The sequence below is a fragment of the Coturnix japonica genome, chromosome 4, assembly GCF_001577835.2.
Source record: "Coturnix japonica isolate 7356 chromosome 4, Coturnix japonica 2.1, whole genome shotgun sequence".
Taxonomy (NCBI): Eukaryota; Metazoa; Chordata; class Aves; order Galliformes; family Phasianidae; genus Coturnix; species Coturnix japonica.
The window spans coordinates 77,608,043-77,627,272 of NC_029519.1; the positions used below are offsets into that span (position 1 = coordinate 77,608,043).

General features: G+C 46.4%; 1 protein-coding gene across 3 annotated transcripts; it reads right to left on the reverse strand.

The window, feature by feature from the left end:
• Positions 1 to 626: 626 nt before the first annotated feature.
• Positions 627 to 18,949, reverse strand: LOC107313922 (charged multivesicular body protein 3). Of its 3 annotated transcripts, XM_032444612.1 has the most exons (7): positions 18,619 to 18,919; positions 16,918 to 17,057; positions 3,360 to 3,420; positions 2,744 to 2,923; positions 1,851 to 1,972; positions 1,366 to 1,480; positions 627 to 1,176 (listed from the first exon to the last, which is right to left on the reverse strand). In XM_032444612.1, the coding sequence occupies exons 1-7, from the start codon at positions 18,842 to 18,844 to the stop codon at positions 1,043 to 1,045; spliced, it is 978 nt and encodes a 325-aa protein (XP_032300503.1). In that variant the 5' UTR covers positions 18,845 to 18,919; the 3' UTR covers positions 627 to 1,042. The 3 variants fall into 3 exon arrangements, with proteins under 3 accessions (XP_032300503.1, XP_015718119.1, XP_015718117.1); XM_015862633.2 differs by lacking the exons at positions 16,918 to 17,057; positions 18,619 to 18,919 and adding an exon at positions 3,689 to 3,821 and having other exon boundaries at positions 842 to 1,176; XM_015862631.2 differs by lacking the exons at positions 627 to 1,176; positions 1,366 to 1,480; positions 1,851 to 1,972; positions 2,744 to 2,923; positions 3,360 to 3,420 and adding exons at positions 3,969 to 6,038; positions 7,514 to 7,629 and having other exon boundaries at positions 18,619 to 18,949.
• Between the last annotated feature and the right edge of the window lie 281 nt (positions 18,950 to 19,230).

Sequence of the window (19,230 nt, forward strand, 5' to 3'; positions counted from 1 at the left end):
GAAATCCCACTTGTTGAAGGTGGATTTTGCATTTCCTTACTACTGCTGTTAAATAACCTCATCTTACCCCAGCTTTAACTACTGCTGCTCTGTGGCTTTCCAGGTGTTTTTCCTTTCTGAGTTATGAAGAAACAGATTGCCCCATCACTCAGCTCTTTCTGCTGCAAAGCAAATAAAGGCAGTGCTTGAGTTTCATTGCTCCAAAGCTGGGCCCCAACCCAGAAGCATTAGGGCTGTTGCGGGCTGTGCTCGTTTGCCTCCAGCATGAACGTGATCAACATTTGGCTCCTCCTTGCTATGTCAGCTGAGACTGGAAGCTGTTGGGCAGCAACCAGCTCTGTGTGTTATTATTCAGTAAGTCTGTTTTAAAGTTAAGAGACTGCTTGTTTTGCTACTCACCTGCTGGAACAGAGGAAGCATGGCTGCCTCTACTGCATCAAGGCAAGAGCTTTGCCTGAAGTTTTCCTTTGGGAGGAGGCACTTGAACGATGTGTCACTTGAACAGCAGCTGACTTCACCGAGTGTGACACAGAAGTACCTGGTATCAGTGTTAAGATACCACATACAGAATGGAGTTCTGAGCATTTCTCCCTTCTCTGGTGCAAATGAGCAGCTGTGTCCACCCATCACTTTAAGAGCAGCTTTAATCAAATCTGGAGTGAATCAGTAAAACAAAGACCTTACACCACTGAAGGTTTTTTGGTAGCTGATTAAGCCAAAGTGCTGTTTAGCTTCAAGGATCATCACTTCCCCAAGAATATACTTCCAAACCTGCTATCTAAAAATACATAACGTTACCCCACCTTTGCCCTTTCACCATCATCTCCCACATGAGACAGGCTGAATGAAAAGGGGGGGAAATAATCTCTTAAGACTGCAGCCCCCAAGAAGCAGCAGCGTGTATTACAGCAGTTCCTTGGAGAGCACGGGGCTCAGGCAGAAAAAAATATATATTACATAAAATATTTGCACATCTGAAGTTTTGCATGTTGAAGATACAACATCGCATCGTGGAAAACAAGGCAGACTGTACATTTCCTCCTTAGCTACGCAGCGTAGCCAGTCGTGACTGCATTGCTTCAATGTCTTCTTCTTCATCATCAGCAGCCGCCGCTCCCATGGGCTCCGGCTCTGGAAGAGCATCTGTGACTTTACTCGGTGCTTTACCCAAGGCCCCTGTGGATGACACAAAGAGCCCTTAGTGAGCATTCAGTCATTTAATAATCAGTAGCTTTTTTAGGTACAAGTGTTTCAATAATTCCACCAGCCCCTGTCAGGTAACACACAACAGCTGTCTGATGTTACAGCCCCTCGTGGCTGGGGCGGTTGGACTCATTGGGCTCCTGGTGGCCCACAAAGACTCACCAGCTGTAATTTCAAACAGGATTTTGTCAATTTCCATCTCTGCTTCCTCCTCCATTTCCTCCTCATCCTCCATGCTTTCAAAGGTGTCCTCCAGCATCTCCTCTATGATACCAGCCTAACAGGAACAAAAAAACAGCGGGTGATGCCTTTGGAAACAGGACGACAGCGGTCATTTCCCACTCTGAGTATCAGACTGTCCTATGCAGGACATCCAAACACTGCTCAAGCTTTTATGAATAGTGAATAAGACTGGCTGCTTGCATGCCACACGCGCCCTCATTCTGAGCCTGTATCTGTACACCAGGTGCACAGGGAAAGCAGTGAGAAACAAGGATTAAAGACACACGTCTTTATATACCCCCCTACAGGGCCTGCAGGCACAGGGCCAAAGTGTTCTGGTGTATAATGGTACAAGTTGCACAGTGCTTTGGCTCACTGGACAACCAGCCCCTGTTCACCCACACCTGATGTGTTACAGATCTTACCTTCATCATCTCTTTGGATAATTCTCTCATGGTCGCCTGGATTTCAGGGATTTTCACTAAACTCTGCATAGCTTTCATCACTTCTGTGCTCTTCTGCAACGAACCTGCTACTCTCAGGACAGCTGTGAAGGAGAGGCACAGAATAACCTGAATGATCCCCGTGTCAGCAAAGATGAAACACAGATAAAAACTTACATTTAGGCCATTTGATTTTAAAAGGAACGTACAGCCTGCAATACAAACTCCAGGCTGAATTCTACATTCATTGCTTGGTCAGCACATCAGAGCATCCACAGTGCGATGAAGGTGCTGGTAGCAGAACACGGAGGCTGCTCTGCATTTTTCCTCCTAAAGAAAATCCCAATCTGCAACAATGGCCCCAGAATGTGGGGTGTCGCGTTTGACCTTTGAAATGTGAAGTTTCAGTAGCTTAATAACCTGGAGTCTGGGCGTTTGCTTCCTCATTGCCATCACACTGTAAGTGCAGGCAACGTCAGATCACATACATGCAACCTAATAGTGGATCTCAGTCAGATCAACCAGAGAGGAGGATCAGGACTGAGCTGTCAGTGCTGCTGATGCTCATTCAAAGCTGTGTGTTTATGGAGTGCTGGCACATGCACTGCTGTGAGTGAGCCTACAGGGAGTTAAGTGCCCATCCTGGCTGGATGTGGGGACTCAGAACTGCAGCAGCCATTGACCTAAGGGCCAGGAGCAGGAGGAATGTCCCCAGGTCTTGAACCCCCCCCAGAATCATCATCCTTTAACAGGAGATGTCTGCTTCCAAATTCCACCTCTCTCAACTCATCCTACAGATGACCTTCTGAAAATGGAAACTCAGCCCTCACATCTGGAGCTGGGGGACTCATTGCACCGGGGTGCACAATTCTTACCAAGCTGGTTCTTCATCCCCATGAGAACGGAGTTCATGTGAGCTTTGGAGGCGTAGAGTTTGCTCACAGCCTTCCTAGAGCGGATCAGTTCCTTGGCCAGGATCACACACACGTCCTTCTGCCCCTTTTTGGCAGCATCCTTTATGGACCGTTTCACCTTCTCCTCTTCTCTCTGAATATCTGGAGTACGGAAGAAGAAGTGCAGCCAACAGTTACATCCTGCTGTGGATTTGGAAGGAAAAAAAAAACAGCCATATTCTGGTTCAGGTTTTGTAACCTGGGGAACGGCTGTTTGTGAGGGTGGATAGTGATGGGACAAGGGGGGGTGGGTTTAAACTGAGACAGGGGAGGTTTAGGTTGGAGATCAGGAAGTTTTTCACCCAGAGGGTGGTGACGCACTGGAACAGGTTGCCCAAGGAGGCTGTGGATGCCCCATCCCTGGATACATTCAAGGCCAGGCTGGATGTGGCTCTGGGCAGCCTGGGCTGCTGGTTGGTGACCCTGCACACAGCAGGGGGTTGGAACTGGATGATCATTGTGGTCTATTTCAACCCAGGCCATTCTATGATTCTATAAGGACGGCAGGGAAGCACAAAGCAAAGGCAGCAGCACACACCTCTGATCTGTCTGTCAATGACTCTCATTTCCTTCCTTATCTTCAAGGACCATTCGTTCACCTCAAAACGACAAAGTACGAATGTTAGCTGCCGTCCAGCTGCAGTCGGGTCACCATGGCTACATATTTACAGTGTAACCCCCCACACCAACCCACACCCACGGCCGATACCATCCCCAATACCCGCAGTTCTCCACACACCGCCATCAGGAAGCGGCCGAGAGCCGAGACGCAGCGCAGGGACTCGGCGCAGGACCCCGCTGCTAACGGGACCCCGCTGCTCACAGGACCCCCCTGCCAACACAGCCCACGACCCCCCCGTCCCTCACCAGCTCCTTGGGCGGCTTCTCGGGGGTCTTCCCGAACAGCCCCATGGCGGAACCCGCCCCGCCCGCTGATGGGGCCTCACGTCGCACAGCGCTCTGCGCAAGCGTCAATGGCCACCGCCCGCCCTCAGTGCGTATGTCCGGCTCCGCCTCAGGGCCGGGCTCCGAGCTCCCTGTTAGTGCGTGTGAGGAGGTAGATAATATCTATCTATATTGATAATAGATAATGGATAATAGATAATAGTCTTGTGGAGGTTGGAAGATGATCTATTAGTCACAAGAGTTGAGTTATATTTTTATTGTCTTCACAGATAAACCAGACCAGCAAGACATCTGGGAACTACACACACAAAATATCGAAACGATTAACGTTACGAATCTGTTCCTTTTTAAAATAATTTATTTCACGTCTCTCTTTCGAACGGCACCGTCTCACAACGAGGATGAACAGACTCTTAACATAAGAAACACTGAATTTAAGCAATTCCCTCCGATAGAATTTAGAATTTAAACGTTTGCTGGGACACGTTGATTTTGTGCTTACAAAAAACCAGCGTCGAGTATCCGGACATTGAAAAGAAAGAAGTTAATTTGTAGGGTAAGGATGCATTCGGTTCAACACACAAGGCAACCCAACAGCTCTGCCATTGACGTGAGCATGGTGTATATTGTAGGTCACTGCACTAACATTTAAACTAAAACGTCAAACCACATAATCTGGAAGTGACTAACATTTACAAGGCAAGCAGTAACGGCCTAAAGCTGACAAAGGACGTGCGGCTACGATGGGCTGTCGCTGGACGGCGGCTGTGGGTGCGTGTATGGCTGCTTTGCTTTGTACGAAGCCCACCTGCACACAGGGCAGCAGTGCCGCCCGCCCGCCAGCCACATCACAATGCAATTCTGGTGGAAGACGTGGCCGCAGGGCAGGCCCATCAGCAGGCAGCCCCGCTCGAAATTCTCCAGGCACACCACGCATTCTGTACAGTGCAACATCTCCGGGGGCCACGATGACCAATCTGGCTCGTCCGCGGTGCTGTACGACCCGTACGACCTGGCTTTGCGTTCACACGGCTCCTTGGAGCAGCATTTACTGGTGCACAAACAGCTGTTGGCACGGCAGCAGGGGTCTCCTGCCCTGGGACTGTGAAATGTATTGGGCTCATCGTCCTCCGAGATGTCTTTTTCACTGCTGAACACCTCTCTGTTCTCACTGTCAGAGTCACTTTCGCTGTCTTGAAGGGTTTCCAGCATTTCCTCATCTGAATGGATGCCGAGGCATTTAAACCTCCACATTGGTAAGTTTTTGATGTAATCTGTTGGTATCAGAGGGTGAAGCCAGAGATCGGGGAAAGCCAAACGCTCCAAGAACAGATCTGGGTCTTCGTCCCAATCTGAGTCAAAAGGGAAGTGCTGGAAGGAAGCGATAGGATGAAACAAGTAGCTGGTGTACCAGTCCCACAGGCTTGAGAGCCACTCCAGATTGTTGGCATTGACTTCGTCGTTGTTGTTATTGCGTCTTCTCTTCTTCTCAAAGTAATCGATCAGTAAACCATGACCAAGGTATGTGCTGAGGAAGAGCGCTGGGTGTGAAGAGTAGAACATCCAGTCGGCTCTTACCCAAGAAGCCAACGTAGTTGTGTTGGAGTACCTGAAGAGTTTTAAGCTGTACTCGTAAAAGCTGTCCAAGTAAGGTAGTTGCAAAAAACCCAACACGGGTAGCCAGGAAATAATTAGCAGGGAATTATACGTCCCTAAAGTGCTTATAAGAACCACAAAGCGCTTTATAGTAGCACCTTGCGTAATGAACAGGTCCATCCAAGCCATCAGATTGACCAAAACTAAGCTTAAAACAAATAAATCATTAACTTCTGGTTGCAATGAGCGCAAAAAGGAATCCATGGCACGCAGTGATACAAATTCACCAGCATTACTTCCATACCTGTAAATCCCTTCGGGAGTCCTAAGTATGTAGGATGGTGTCTTGTCGATACCAATTTCTGCCATGTAACTTTTATTGTCCCAGTTTTCCACGTTCACAAAAATGAACTCTACTCTCCCGGTAAACTTCACACTTAGTGCAGAGAAGAAGGCTGGGGGCTGGTCGAGGCTGGCAAACAGGTATATTTTCACACGGTACTGGTCACTCCTGTTCCACTCTTCTCTTAAATGTTCAGAGTTGTAGATGGTTTTGATCCGAGAAGCAGCATGGGCTGTGATCCATTTGAAAATGTGCTCCACTTCAATTTTGCGGCCGCTGTATTCTTTAAGCATTACTTTTCCCTTGGAGGTGCTGGTTTGTGGAACTGACATAATGAGGGTGGATTTCAGCCAGCCCCTCCTCCTGCAGTATCTGCAAAGGAAATGGCAAGTTAGATTAGGAGCTGTATCCTCCTGCAGCTCAGTCCTTACATCTCCTTAATGAGCCCAAAAATTAGACACGGTGAGCACCTGGGAGTTCTTACACATAACAGCATGAAGTACAGGCATCCAATAGGCTCTGACAGAGAGCACTTATTCTTACAACACATCTGTTATCTCTTTTATCCATCTTTTGTCTCTTTCTTATCTATCTTACAAGAAAGCCGTGAGCAGACAAGCATTTGTCAGATGCTGAAAGAGGCACAGTGTTCATTCTCATTGGCTACTATAAACAAGGCCCTACATTAGAGTCACCTTGCCTTGGAACTGGCTTTGAGAAGTACACAAGTAGACTTTTTTCTCTACACCACAGAGCTTTGGTAGTGGAGCTATTTTTCATAGGCATTCTGGCCCAAAAAAATAACCATTACAAATGCAAGTCAGTGTCCTGCAGCTCTCAGATTTTCCAGTGCTTCCTTCCAACTCAGTTTTGCCACCCAGCAGCAGGGTGAATTTAACAGGGCAATGGTGAGTTCACAGCTGCTTTAACGAAGTGAGAAGGGTGTGCGCTTCTTACTGGGGCCATTTTGGAGGGATACAGGTAGGCCAACCAATGGTGAGAGCTCACCATAAAACCAGCAGTGGGATGAACTCATGAGGTTCTATGGTTCTGTGATAAAATTGAGGCTAGTCAGGAGCTATGCAAAGAGAAACATTGCCAGAGTTTCAAGATGCTCAGATATTGGTGCTTTCACTACGTAAAAATCTTCCATTTCAATTAATATTGCAATCTCTGTAAACATTTAGCATTTGAGATACCTAAGGTGCACTCTAGACAAGGTTTCCTGTCATGTGAAGCATATGCTTCCAGCAAAATGCTATAAAACGACTGCAGCAGCACAGGATTGTTAATAGCTTCTTTGACTCTGCTTTTCTTCCTCATTTGAAATCATATGTAAACAACAGAGAGTCTTGCACAGCACGCTGTCTGCTGACAAAGGGTGTGTTTGTGTTTATATGGAAGCAGGCATATATTTGTCAAGGAACAGGATGGCAGGCACTGCTTTGAAGGTTTGCGCTCATCTGTGTTTCTCCTTTCTGGATGGCAAAAGAGCAACTCTACAACCCAGAGCTCTCTTATATGGGCTGTATGCAGCTTCATTCTAAGCAAGCCCAGCTCCTGTCCATGAATGCCCTAAGGCGGGTTCTTCTACTCATTCTCTACCACTGCTGTATGGTGCCCTACACAGTCTAATCATGTATTTCCCCCACGATGCTTTAGCAAGCTGCAGACCTGTGTTTATGATGCTGTTAAATAATGCAGCAGAGAATTCTGAACAGACTTTAGCAGAGATATAAATAAAAGCACCTTCTATCACAGCTGCTTTTACAACGTAGGAAGCCCTGCTGCCGGAATACAGCTCAGCATTAAATATTCTGGTTTTAGATAATCCTTTAAGAATATACCTGGGGTCACTGGAACAGTTAAAAGTGCCAGTACGGATGCCGAACCTGGATACTTTCTTCACCATTTTCTCCCAGTGGACTTTACCCACCAGCGGACTTCTGTCATTTGCTATGACCTATTGCCAAAAAAAGGATAATAATTCAGTGTCACAGTAAGTTTGCTTTCCAAAATAAGGAGCAAATTTCATTAAAAGAGAGATCTGGTCACTCTTGATATCATCTTCCCCTTCCCTTAGACAATACAACAGGAACACAGAACAGATCATCTCACCAAGTGTCTTTGATGAGTGACACTCTAGGACAGGAATACTCCTTGTGCAGAGAGGCAAAAACACACACTGCCATTTTAAGTTACAGCACACCAAAGAAACGCTGTATCAAAGCAGGTAGAACACATACAGGTATAGTATATGTACCTGATATCAGTTTATTCTGCCATCAACCACCTCTGAGCAGTGGAAACTAATAATTAAACTCCCAGATAACGCCTGAAAATCATCTGCTGGTGACTCAGTCCATGAGGTTATGTGACTGTTCCACCAACTCCCATGTCCCACCTGCAATTTCAAGTTGTTAATTCACTGTGAATAGATCCCAAGGTCTAATTTGCCATAACCTACTGGATTAAAGCTTCTACAGGTGCAAATGACAAAGGATAAGGACTGATTAATAACTGTACAGGGAAGGGGGAAAAAAAGGAGAACCTGCCTGCCTGCTGCCTGCAGGTAATGCTGGATGACATGACTGGTCATGCGTTATTCCATGAGCCGTCACGGTTTCTATTTTAGAAGTGCCTCACATGCTGACACAAGCTGACTGGCAACCACTTGAAACATGATTTTAAATCAAGTTTTGAAACTTGTATTTGTTATTTGTTTACCCACCATTGAACTGCTCCCATTGAACTGGGCTTTATAACCTGAAATGTTCAGCTCTCCTCCCTAAGTTAGGCGGTCAGCATGATGAAGAGCAAGCTGTGTACAGGCTGAGACACTGCGCTGGAAAGCACACCTGGCCTCTGAGCATCAAATGTGTATCTGCTTTGTGCTAAGTAGCATCCACTCAGAAACGGAAAATAAATGGATTCACTGCACAGGATATCCTGCACAGAGACACAAAGCTAAACTGAAGCTACAGATTGCACTGCTCAATGTGTTTAAATTAAATCACAGTTGAAGACTGAGATGGGAATCTTTCCAGCTGCTCTCAGAACACACACATCATGTAGCCTGCCTGCCCATGGGTTAAGTGTGACCTTCAGGCACCCAGACAAACAGCTGGGGACACTGCTGAGGCTTCTTCCAAGGATTCTGTGATGGTGTGATTCTAATTCCCATCCTATCAAGAAGTCTGTGCTCCTGGAGAAAGTTGCTTTGGAAGATGAGGGTAAAATTGGCAATTTTTATCTCATAACCAAATAGAACTTTCCTGTGGTTCCGCACACTTCAAAATGCTCTGAGCTCATCATTTTTTATGTCATCGTTACCAAAAAACAACACAACCAAAGATGATTGTTGCAGCTGTTCCTTGTAGGCAACACCCACTGACAGCACAGGGAGTTCACTGCACGGAGGCACTCTGGAAAGCAATCATAGGAGTAGTAACACAACGAGCACATGAAATCACAGATCAACCTGCAAATGTTTCTTATAAAACCTCCGTCACGATGATCTGCGCTCTGATAGGAGTTAGTAACTATTTTTAAGAGCGAGTGAAGAAATCATCCCACTACTTTGATCTCAACCAATTGCAAAGCAAATATTAAAGGCACAGAGATGATGGAATTTCCCATCCCCTTCAGCATGGAATCATAGAATTGGAATTACTGAAGTTGTATCATTCCTGCTTAAGATGAGAGTTCAAATAACCAATCTCAATTTGCAAGACAAAGGAGAGGCAGTCATCTTTTCATGCTCTGGTAGAGCATTGGCACAGTGCTGCATGGGAAGCCTGCAGGTGAAACGGAGATCAATTTTAGTAATGAATAAAAAAGTCATCAGGAAATAAATCAGAAATTGGCTGAGGCACGAAAATATCAAAGTGCCAGAAAAATATTAACAGAGTTCTGGATGGATTACTCTGAGATCTGCTCTGTATCTGTCCTTATTACTGCCTGTCCTGCAGAACGCCCAGAGCCATTCACGGCTGGGGAGCACATCAACGGGTCTGCACAGACCTCACAGAGCTTCAGAAATGAAATTGAAATCAATAGCAAACCGGACACTCGGAGTTCATCAGGTAGGAAACACAGTGGGATGCAAAGCGTGGGGCTGCCAGCTGATCCAGCGGGGCTGTACGGCATCAGCTGTAACTGGCTGCGATAAGCGAGCACTAGGAAATATTACACCTGGCAAAAACAAACTGCTTGATTGATTTCATGCACTGGGAGTAGCGAGGTAGGTATCTGGAGTCGCTGCAATTGAAGGGCAATGTCAGTTCAAGCACAATCAGAACAAATTAGCCATGAATACCCTTAGGCCTAAAGTCAAGGCACATTTCCAAGATGAATGGAACAGTCAACAGGAATACTACACACAGACAACCTATTTTAAAGAGAGAGCAAGCCACTTTATAAACACGTACTCCACAGCCTAGCAGAGGTGAACTCACTGATCAAGAAGGTAACTTTTGGCCTCATGTTCCACTTAAACTGGAGAAATCAAGAGAAAGCTCATAGGAAAAAAAAACCAGGTATCTGTTATGATATCAGCCAGCACAGCTGGGAAACATCTATGACATTTGCAGGAATACAAACCCTCCAAGCTCTTCTTGTTATTAGCTGCATTCACGTTCTGCAAAATGTCATCTGTCAGAGTGACAAATAATACAAAGAAGATAATCCAATTAATCCATTAATCATCTTAATGGGCTAAGAGAATCCAACAGGATCAAGGTTACCCTGCCATTTGACAACCCTATGGCATGGAATACATCTCCTACCTACTGTACACCTAACCCAGGGCATAGGACTGGATCAGAACCTCTGTGCTTCCTCTTCATGTCAGTGTCAATCTGCGTGAGTGGAACAACTAGTGTGGAAGAAGAAGCTGGAGAGAAGGTTCGTCCCTCATTGGACTCTATTTATGTACGAGCTTCCTCTGCAGTCTCATACTTCATATGTCATCTGTGAATCTGGGAGGACCACAAAACCCACCAAAAGGTCAGGAGACTTCCAAGCAACTACTGTGAAATACTGCAGGCAAATGCTACCAAGATGTGCAATGCAAAGATGGAAAGACAGAGTCTTGGAGAGCTCCTCAATTTCTGTGCCTTGTGACTGAGGTTTCTTTTTCACTTTCCACTATGTAACCATCAACCTAAAAAGATGGTTTTCAGATACCACACGAAAACAAACAAAAACCACAAAATTATAGAGTCACAGAATCACCACAGTTGGAAAAGACCTCCAAGATCATCCCATCCAACCAACCACCCATCACCAATATTCCTCACTAAACCATGTCCCTCAGTACAGCACCTAAATGCTTCCTGAACACCTCTGGGTCAGTGACTCCACCACCTCCCTGGGCAGCCCATTCCAGCACCTGACCACTCTTTCAAAGAGGTTCTTCCAAACACCCAACCTGAATCTCCCCTCGTGCATAGAAAATATGAATGGAGGGACACATTGGAGATATCATTTTAGAAGTATGAACATCCTGCTGAGTTCTTCTGACACTGAATTAGAACAGTCCCATGGGACATAAACAGGCGATGCCAGTTAAGAACCTAATTAATAGAATCATTTTGATCTGTAAGTTAAAATAGCCACAGTAATGACATTAAAGAAGCAAATAGACTTTAAGAACAAATAACCCAGGGAAAGAAACATAAATGTTTTAAAAAATAAGACAGTGTCAATAGACATTCCATAGAATCATAGAATGGCCTGGGTTGAAAAGGATCTCAAAGATCATCCAGTTCCAACCCCCTGCTGTGTGCAGGGTCACCAACCAGCAGACCAGGCTGTCCAGAACCACATCCAGCCTGGCCTTGAATGCCTGCAGGGATGGGGCATCCACAGCCTCCTTGGGCAACCTGTTCCAGTGCGTCACCACCCTCTGGGTGAAAAACTTCCTCCTAATATCCAACCTAAACCTCTCCTGTCTCAGTTTAAAACCATTCCCCCTTGTCCTATCACTATCCACCCTCTGTAAACAGTCATTTGCTTAATCCAATTTGCTTAATCCAAAAGGAAAGCTCCTCAAGTAGATGCACAGACACCTCAGGGACCACTTCATAACTTCCACTGATGCAGCTGCACTGTAACTTCCCAGCTATTGTTAAGGATTTGTCTAAATTATTCTATGAAACTTGAAGAAGATAAATACCAGTAAAAGTCATAATGGCTGTCAAAGAGACTCAAGGAAACATTTGCTGTAGCAATATACAAAGGGATCCCTGTCCTGGTAGCCCAGCAGCGTGTGAACACAACATGACACAAGCTTCATTTGAAGCACGCTCCTATTTTCTGCTCATTCAAATCAGATATTGCTCCATCACTTTTACACCGAGATTTCAAAACGGGCCTTTTTAACAAGAAGTGGTCTCAGTAAGTTTTGAGGCTCACCCACCGTGGAGACTATTCCAACATCATAAGGCACGAGAAGGAAAGTCAGACAATGAAAAACAAAGAACAAACAACACTCTGTGGTGCTTCGGCTCTCGTTATTTTAACCAATTCCAGCTCCTTTCGTTATTTTCTCTTCCTCTGATAGTTAAGACGTACGGAGAAAAGGAATGTACTAACCATTAGATGCGTAAGAACTATTGCAAGATGGAGGAAAGAGCTTCCATGTAGCAAAGCAAAGTGTGTTGAAGGATACAGACCCTGAGGACCTTTGAAAGGCAGCTCTGTAGAGCACATTTAAAAGCCACTCCTTAAATCCAGTTATTACCCATTCCAATGGCCTCAGAAACCTCAAGTAACCTCAGCAGCACTACAGAGAAAAACACCCTGACAGATTATTTACTTTGCTGCTCAACAACCCTTGTGCTTCGCTGGTTTGATTAAGAGCCGCTCTACTTGTATTTGTTACATTGCGCCAGAGATGGGAATACTAAGGAAAAAAGGAAACTAAATAGAAAGGCAGAACTGAGATTGCTGCAACACAGCAGAAGCTCAGAGCTAAGCAATGCACATGTGTTTTCTACATTAGTATTATATTTTTTTTTGTGATGGAAAAGTATTCACGTTGGCAGCATCTCTGAGCCATTATGGGACATGAGTGTGTGCCATTAAAGGAAGAGAAACCTATCCAAATGAAAGCACCAAGGGAAGCTCCAACATTATCCAAGTTGGATGTTAGCCGAGATACCAGGTGTCAGGCACACCTGCTCATACCAAGCACACAACGTTCTGAATACACCCAAATAGTCAAAACTGGGTTTTACAGCCTGGCCACAAAGACAGCTCCAAGTACCCATCAAGACAAGGCACCGGGGAGCTGTAACACAGATTAAATCGTAAGGGGAATTTAAGAGCCATCATCACCCTCTGCACACAAACACATGCAGGCAGCCCTCCGAGGAGCAGTCAGCCAGGCAATCCCTGCATGCAGGAACACAGACCGCCGAGCTGGAAAGATCTGCGTGATTTTGCCAAAAGCAAAACCCATTTCAATCTTATTTAAGGAACTGGTAAGGTCACACGTGTGTGAGAGCTGTCAGCACGGCTCAGCACGCTCCAGTCTGAGATAGCCAGACTCACACAGGTCCAGGAAGTCAGTCAGAATCCTGCAGAGGGTAAGTGAGCAAAGGCAGCCTTATAGCACTGCACAAAGCACACATGCTCTATGGAAGACTTCATCCACAAGGATATAAAAGCTAAAGAACATCAGTCCATTAATTAAGCTGGGTGTCTTACATGGTTGGTTGGTTGGTTTTTTTTTTTTGGTCATTAACTGTTATGTTACTATGCTTCCACAGATAAAACGGTAGAGATATTGGGACAAATCATTGCAATATATCTAATTAAAACCGATCTGGTGTGTTATCTACTAGAAGCTTGGGAAAATGCCTATTTCTGCTGTTCCTGGATGCATTCAAGGCCAGGCTGGATGTGGCTCTGGGCAGCCTGGTCTGGTGGATGACAACTGTGCACATAGCAGGGGGTTGGAACCAGATGATCCTTGTGGCCCTATTCAACCCAGGCCATTCTGTGATTCTACAATGATACAAGAATGTCTGCACCTTCATTCACTCTGAGACATCTCACACACAGCTGATCATTCTGCTCTGTGCTGATGAAACTGAATTTCCACACAGTCACTCTGTCCCAAGGACTCACAACTAATTCACACTCCATCCCTATGGATTAAAGATGTCTGGGTTTTGTTGGTTTTTTTTTCATTTCTTAACTTGTCTTTTCTGAGGTAGAAGCAATGAGAAATTCAGTTAAAATAGGCAAAGACAGAAGAGCGCATCCATCATAGCACATAACAATTAACTACCTGGAAATTACACGTAGCTTTTCAAGGCAGGCAAGCTGTTCTACCCACCAATCTGAACAGCTCTGTTGAGTCCTCTCCACATGCAGGGGCTGAAAATGAATGAGCTGCTATAATGAATTCACAAAGATATGCAGGCACTGTGAGGACTATTTCATTTCAGCTGATGGTATTCTACACCTTTGGCTGCATAAGAAGGCTCTCCAGAAGGATTCTGAAAGCTAAAATGGGGTATCCTATGGTAAATGATCCTGATGGGCTACTGGAAAAAATGGCACAAACACTGAACAACGTATTTTAAATGGGCTAAGTGTTTACACTTAATTGCCTTCTAATGAGAACAAGCAGTCACCTGGCAAATTTGAGAAGGCAAATACGAAAATTACTCTGCATGCAAGCAAAAGCAAATCAAAAGAGAAGAAAGATCCCCAAAACTCTGCACAAACATCCCTCACTCTGTGATTACACCACTTGAACATGAAACCTGGATGCAGAACAGACTGGAATGTAAGAGGCATTTGGACATGGCACTAAGGGATGTGGCTCAGTGCTGGCACATGGTGGATCAGGCTGCTGGCTGGATTGGTCATCCTGAAGATCTACTCCAGCTGACACAGTGCTATTATTTTCCACCCATGGTCACATCTTTTGCACCTCTCCTAGCCATGCTGGGTGGTGGACATGCTTTTCCTGCTGCCTTGAAGCCAAGAATAAAGTTCTCTTTGCTTCTTTCTAACACCATGTTACAAAAGGTCTTTTTCTAAACAAAAGAAAATCATAGATTTAGATTTTATCTTCACTCAAAGAGATTTTTCTTTTAATCTGTAGATCCTTGTATGTTTTTACAAAGCCTTAATGGCTATGTACACTGCTTCATCTCGCTGGTTCTAAATGAAAATTCACCTCTGAATTTATCAGACACATCAAGAATAATCGTAGTTTCCTCATTTCACTCACATTCTCTGCAGACAGGGCATACTATTACATTACCACCCCAGAAATCTCATTTACATGCACTGGAAAATTAAAATCATCTTCCGAGTCTTCATCTTCTGAAACATCATCATGAAGTCTCCCAGACCAATTCAACCAACAAGCACTGTGTGAGCTGAGCCAGAACTGCTCCTCTCCCTCCACTGCTTTCCCAGCCCACGTGGAACAGATTCAGGGTCAGGAAAGAACCTGGAGCTCCTTTCTGCTTCCCAGCCAGCAGCAACAACAGAGCAGGGAATGCTCCCCCCTTCTCTGTGGTCACTGAACCTCTATATAAAGCATCCTCTCTCCTGCCCTGTCCCCTACCTAAGCTCTGAGCTGAGCAGCTGTTTCCACAGTGTGCCTAAAGGAGAATGAGAGCAATCAGGAGCTGCAATTGGAAGTGATGACAGGAAGATTTGCAGGGAAGAGGCACGTGAAAAAAGCATGGAAAAACCTGTGAAAGGACACAAAGAACCCAGTGCAAGAGTGAAGTAATTGTGGTGAGGGAAACAAATGAAAACACAGCGATGAAAACTTGAGGGAAGGCAAAAACGAAAAAGAAATTTGATATCTTGAGTGGTTTTCATTGTGGAGAAAGAGACCAGCAGCATTCAGCAAGTAAATTATTCAGTAAATTCCAATAATGTTTCTTTCCACAGCTATTGTGACCAACTGAATAGCTGTGCAAATATTTCCAAGACGATGACAACATTCATCACATCTGAGATATCAAAACGCAGCCTGATTGATTGGCTATTACGGAGCTGGCTGGAAATATATCACCATTAAAATTCAGCAAACAACTGACAACAGAGAACCACCACATTTTCCTCTTCTGAACTGTATGGAGAGGAGTTCTTTCACATCGTACTCACATATGAATTTGTCAGCACAGTGAGCACAGTGTCACTCAATAGCAGCCCTCTCTCTGCCTGCAGGATCCCCTCCTGTATGATTTAAGCCTGAAATTAGGACTCATTGATCGCTTCCAAAATGCCAACACCATTTTGATACAAAGGTAATCCGTCATCTCACTGCCTGTTTCAGAGGTGGAGATAGCAGAGCACTAGTAACCGAAAGTCACTGAATCCTGGCAATCAATTTAAATAGAAAACATGAAGGGGGGAGATCAGACAAACCATTTAATGCAGGAAGGAGAGCTGTCAACTAAACAGTGAATTACCTGGTGGAAAAATCTGATTGCCCACTGAGGCTGGTAGCACCTACAAAGATCTCTTATCAATGGAGATGTTGGTGAAGGAAAGTATTTTTTCACATTCTTAATCTAGACTACTTATCTTATGTTCTCATATGTTCCCAACAGTGATGATAAATTGTTCCAGAGCCTCATTTGCAGCAGTCTGAATGTTTTCTCGTTCTCATGCAGCCCTGGGGAAGCACGCTGTAAATCACTGTGCCCACAAGGTTTGGGTAAAGGCAAACTTTGAGCTTCCAGAATGTATTGCGCAAACAGGCCTCTGGATTGGAAAGCTGCACCTCTCTCGTTTGTGAATGAAGAGGTAACAGACTGCTAAACTGCTCTGAGCCCCTTAGATAAATAGGCACTTAAACCAACCGGGTCTGAGCATATAATAAAAGAAGAGCAAGACCAAAGGCACTGCTCCTGTGCCAGCTGGGAGCATCTATACCTAATGCACTTCATACAATACACAAACTTGCACAGTATCAGGGCCTGTGTGCTACATGTGTGCTACTCTGCTTGTTTGCTGGCTGTCTTCTAAAAGCAGTCCACTGAGTAACAGGTTTTCTTCTTCTCTGTGTAGGAACTCTGTTGCTTCCAGTCTTGCTCAGGTTTTAGAACATATTTGCTCCTTCTGATCTCCTTGATGTGGTTTATCTCTGCCATCATCTCTCTGCTATGCATTTTTCCTACTAGTTAACCACTCCCAACAATTCCTGCTTCCAAACTTAATTTGAATGAGATAAATAGATAAAAAATACATGATAAAACATCCATACCTGTACCAGCCAGATCCCATCTTTTGTGTCTTCTACAAGCTCATAGAAATGCATTTCACCACTAAAGTTTGTACTTGAAACTGACTCCGAGGCCTCTTCCTCCTTGAGAGCAGAATAAAGTTCCCCTTCCATAAGGTCACCTGAAAAAGAGACAACTGGACACATTCAGTTTGAACATGGTGACAGATCACTTCATAGCAGCAAATTCTAATAGTAACGACGATTCCATTTCAGAAAGCAGCAGTTTCACTACGTAGGTTTTAAATGGGTGCTCAAAACCCTTATCAGTAGGAAGGCACTGAACTGAAGTTACTTTAGTTCCATCCATAGTGACCTGACTACGAACAATTTGACGGCGCACATGAATACACAGACGTATCCCACGTGAGAGCAAATGAGCATCTCCTGAGCCTCCCTACCTGAAAACCCTTCATGACAACTGCTATTTTGGCAACTAATATGTTAAACTGGAAGAAGTGAAGTCTTGCCCAAAGGCTTCCTACAATATGAAGGGGAGAAAGAAGTGCTGTGTTACAGCTGGAAGGCTCGAGAGCTTACAAAAAGTATTCGTGGAATTCCAACTTTGAAATTATGAGAGAAATTCTGCAAAGCCTCTTGGCACCAGAGTTGTTTCCATGACATTTCAAGTCAGTTAATACAGTTTGTTTGGCGTTAAACACTTCCCTGCAGCATTTGCAGCCCAAACATAATGACATCATGAAAGTACGTGACAGCCAAGGAGCGAAAGTGATTGGAAACAATACCCAAATTGCCTCCTGGTGCCGACTGGTGAAGCAGCAAAGTGAATAAACAACATAAATAAACAACGAACAATACAAGCGAATTAGATTTAGATGGTTGGCTTTACCATCAATTCTTAAAGCCTGTTTTGTGGCTGTGGCTCTCCATGTATTCACCCAAACCCTTCTCTTTATTTCTGTCTGGCTTCCTGAGTCCCCTTCCTGTATGTAGCACGGGGATTTTTCTCTCTCTAACAGCAGCCCTTTGCCCAGTGATTTACAAGCAGCAATGTCCTGCTTGGCTGGCACTACGCTGATTACATCAGCCCATCTCGAGCCCTTTGGGCCACTTCCCTTTGGGCCACCACCACCACCTGGACTTTGCACGCACCCTCAGGGCTGCAGCCCCCACTTTAACCAGCCTGTACCAACTTCTGCAGCACTTCCCTGCCCTTCTCCACGCTGCAGCCACCGATCCCACAGCGCTGCCTCCCCCATCCCCGTCCTGACGGCACCTCTAAACGCACCGTAGGGAAAGGGACGCGGCTTAACAACCCGGCCCCGACTGTAAATAGCAACCCTGCAGCCTGCGGGTATCTGGATTCTTTCCTCCTCGTTTTTCACGGCGGATGACATTCGCTTTCAGCCGGGCCAAAGGGAACCGTTCCCCGAAGGGAAACCATTTCTCGGCAGCCTCTCCGAGGCCTCCTCCTCCTCCTGAACGCCTCCACCCCGTGCCTCCCTCCGCAGCCGCCCCAACACCGTGCCGGGCTCGGGGCGCTCCGGGGTCACTCCGGGCCCGTGCTGGGCTCGCTGCCGCAGCGGGGAGCGCCGCTAATGCCGCTAATGCCGCTAATGCCGCCGTCCGAGCGCCGCAGCACCGCGATGTCCTTGGCCGGAGCTGCCGCCTTAGGCCCGAGGGGAGGGAGGGAAGGGAAGGGAGGAGGAGAAGCGGCCCTACCTGACTTCTCCACCAGCTCCCGGACATCCTTCTTCTCGGGCAGCCCCGAGTGCCCCAAACCGCGGCACTCCAGGATGGTCCTCAGCTTCCTGAAGCTCAGCGCCACCGGGTCCACCAGCTGCGTGGCGAAGAAGCCGGTCTCGTACCACACCACGGCCTCGAACACCCTGGCCAGGACGAAAAGCACCAGGAAATACAGCAGCAAAAAGAACAGCTTCAGCCACATCTTTCCCGGCGGGATGACGGACGGACAAGCCGGGGGTTGTGGGGGGGGAAGGGGGGCGGCCGGCGCTGCCCCGCGGGTGGCGGCGCTGAGGCGGCGCGGGGCTGTCAGCGCGGCGGGGCTGCGCGCCCCCCGCCTCCCTCCCGCCGCTGTCCCCGCCCCGGCGGAGCCGCGGCCGCCGGCGGAGACATAACAAGTGACGTGAGAGGGCGGGCGGGGACCCACGGAGCCGAGCCCAACCGAGCCGAGCCCAGCCGAGCCGAGCCGAGCCGAGCCGAGCCGAGCCGAGCCGAGCCGAGCCCAACCGAGCCTCCGCCTCGCTGCCCCGGAGGCCCTTATGGCCCCGGAGGTCCCTATAGCCCCGGCCCCGCCGCCTCTCGCCCGCTGAC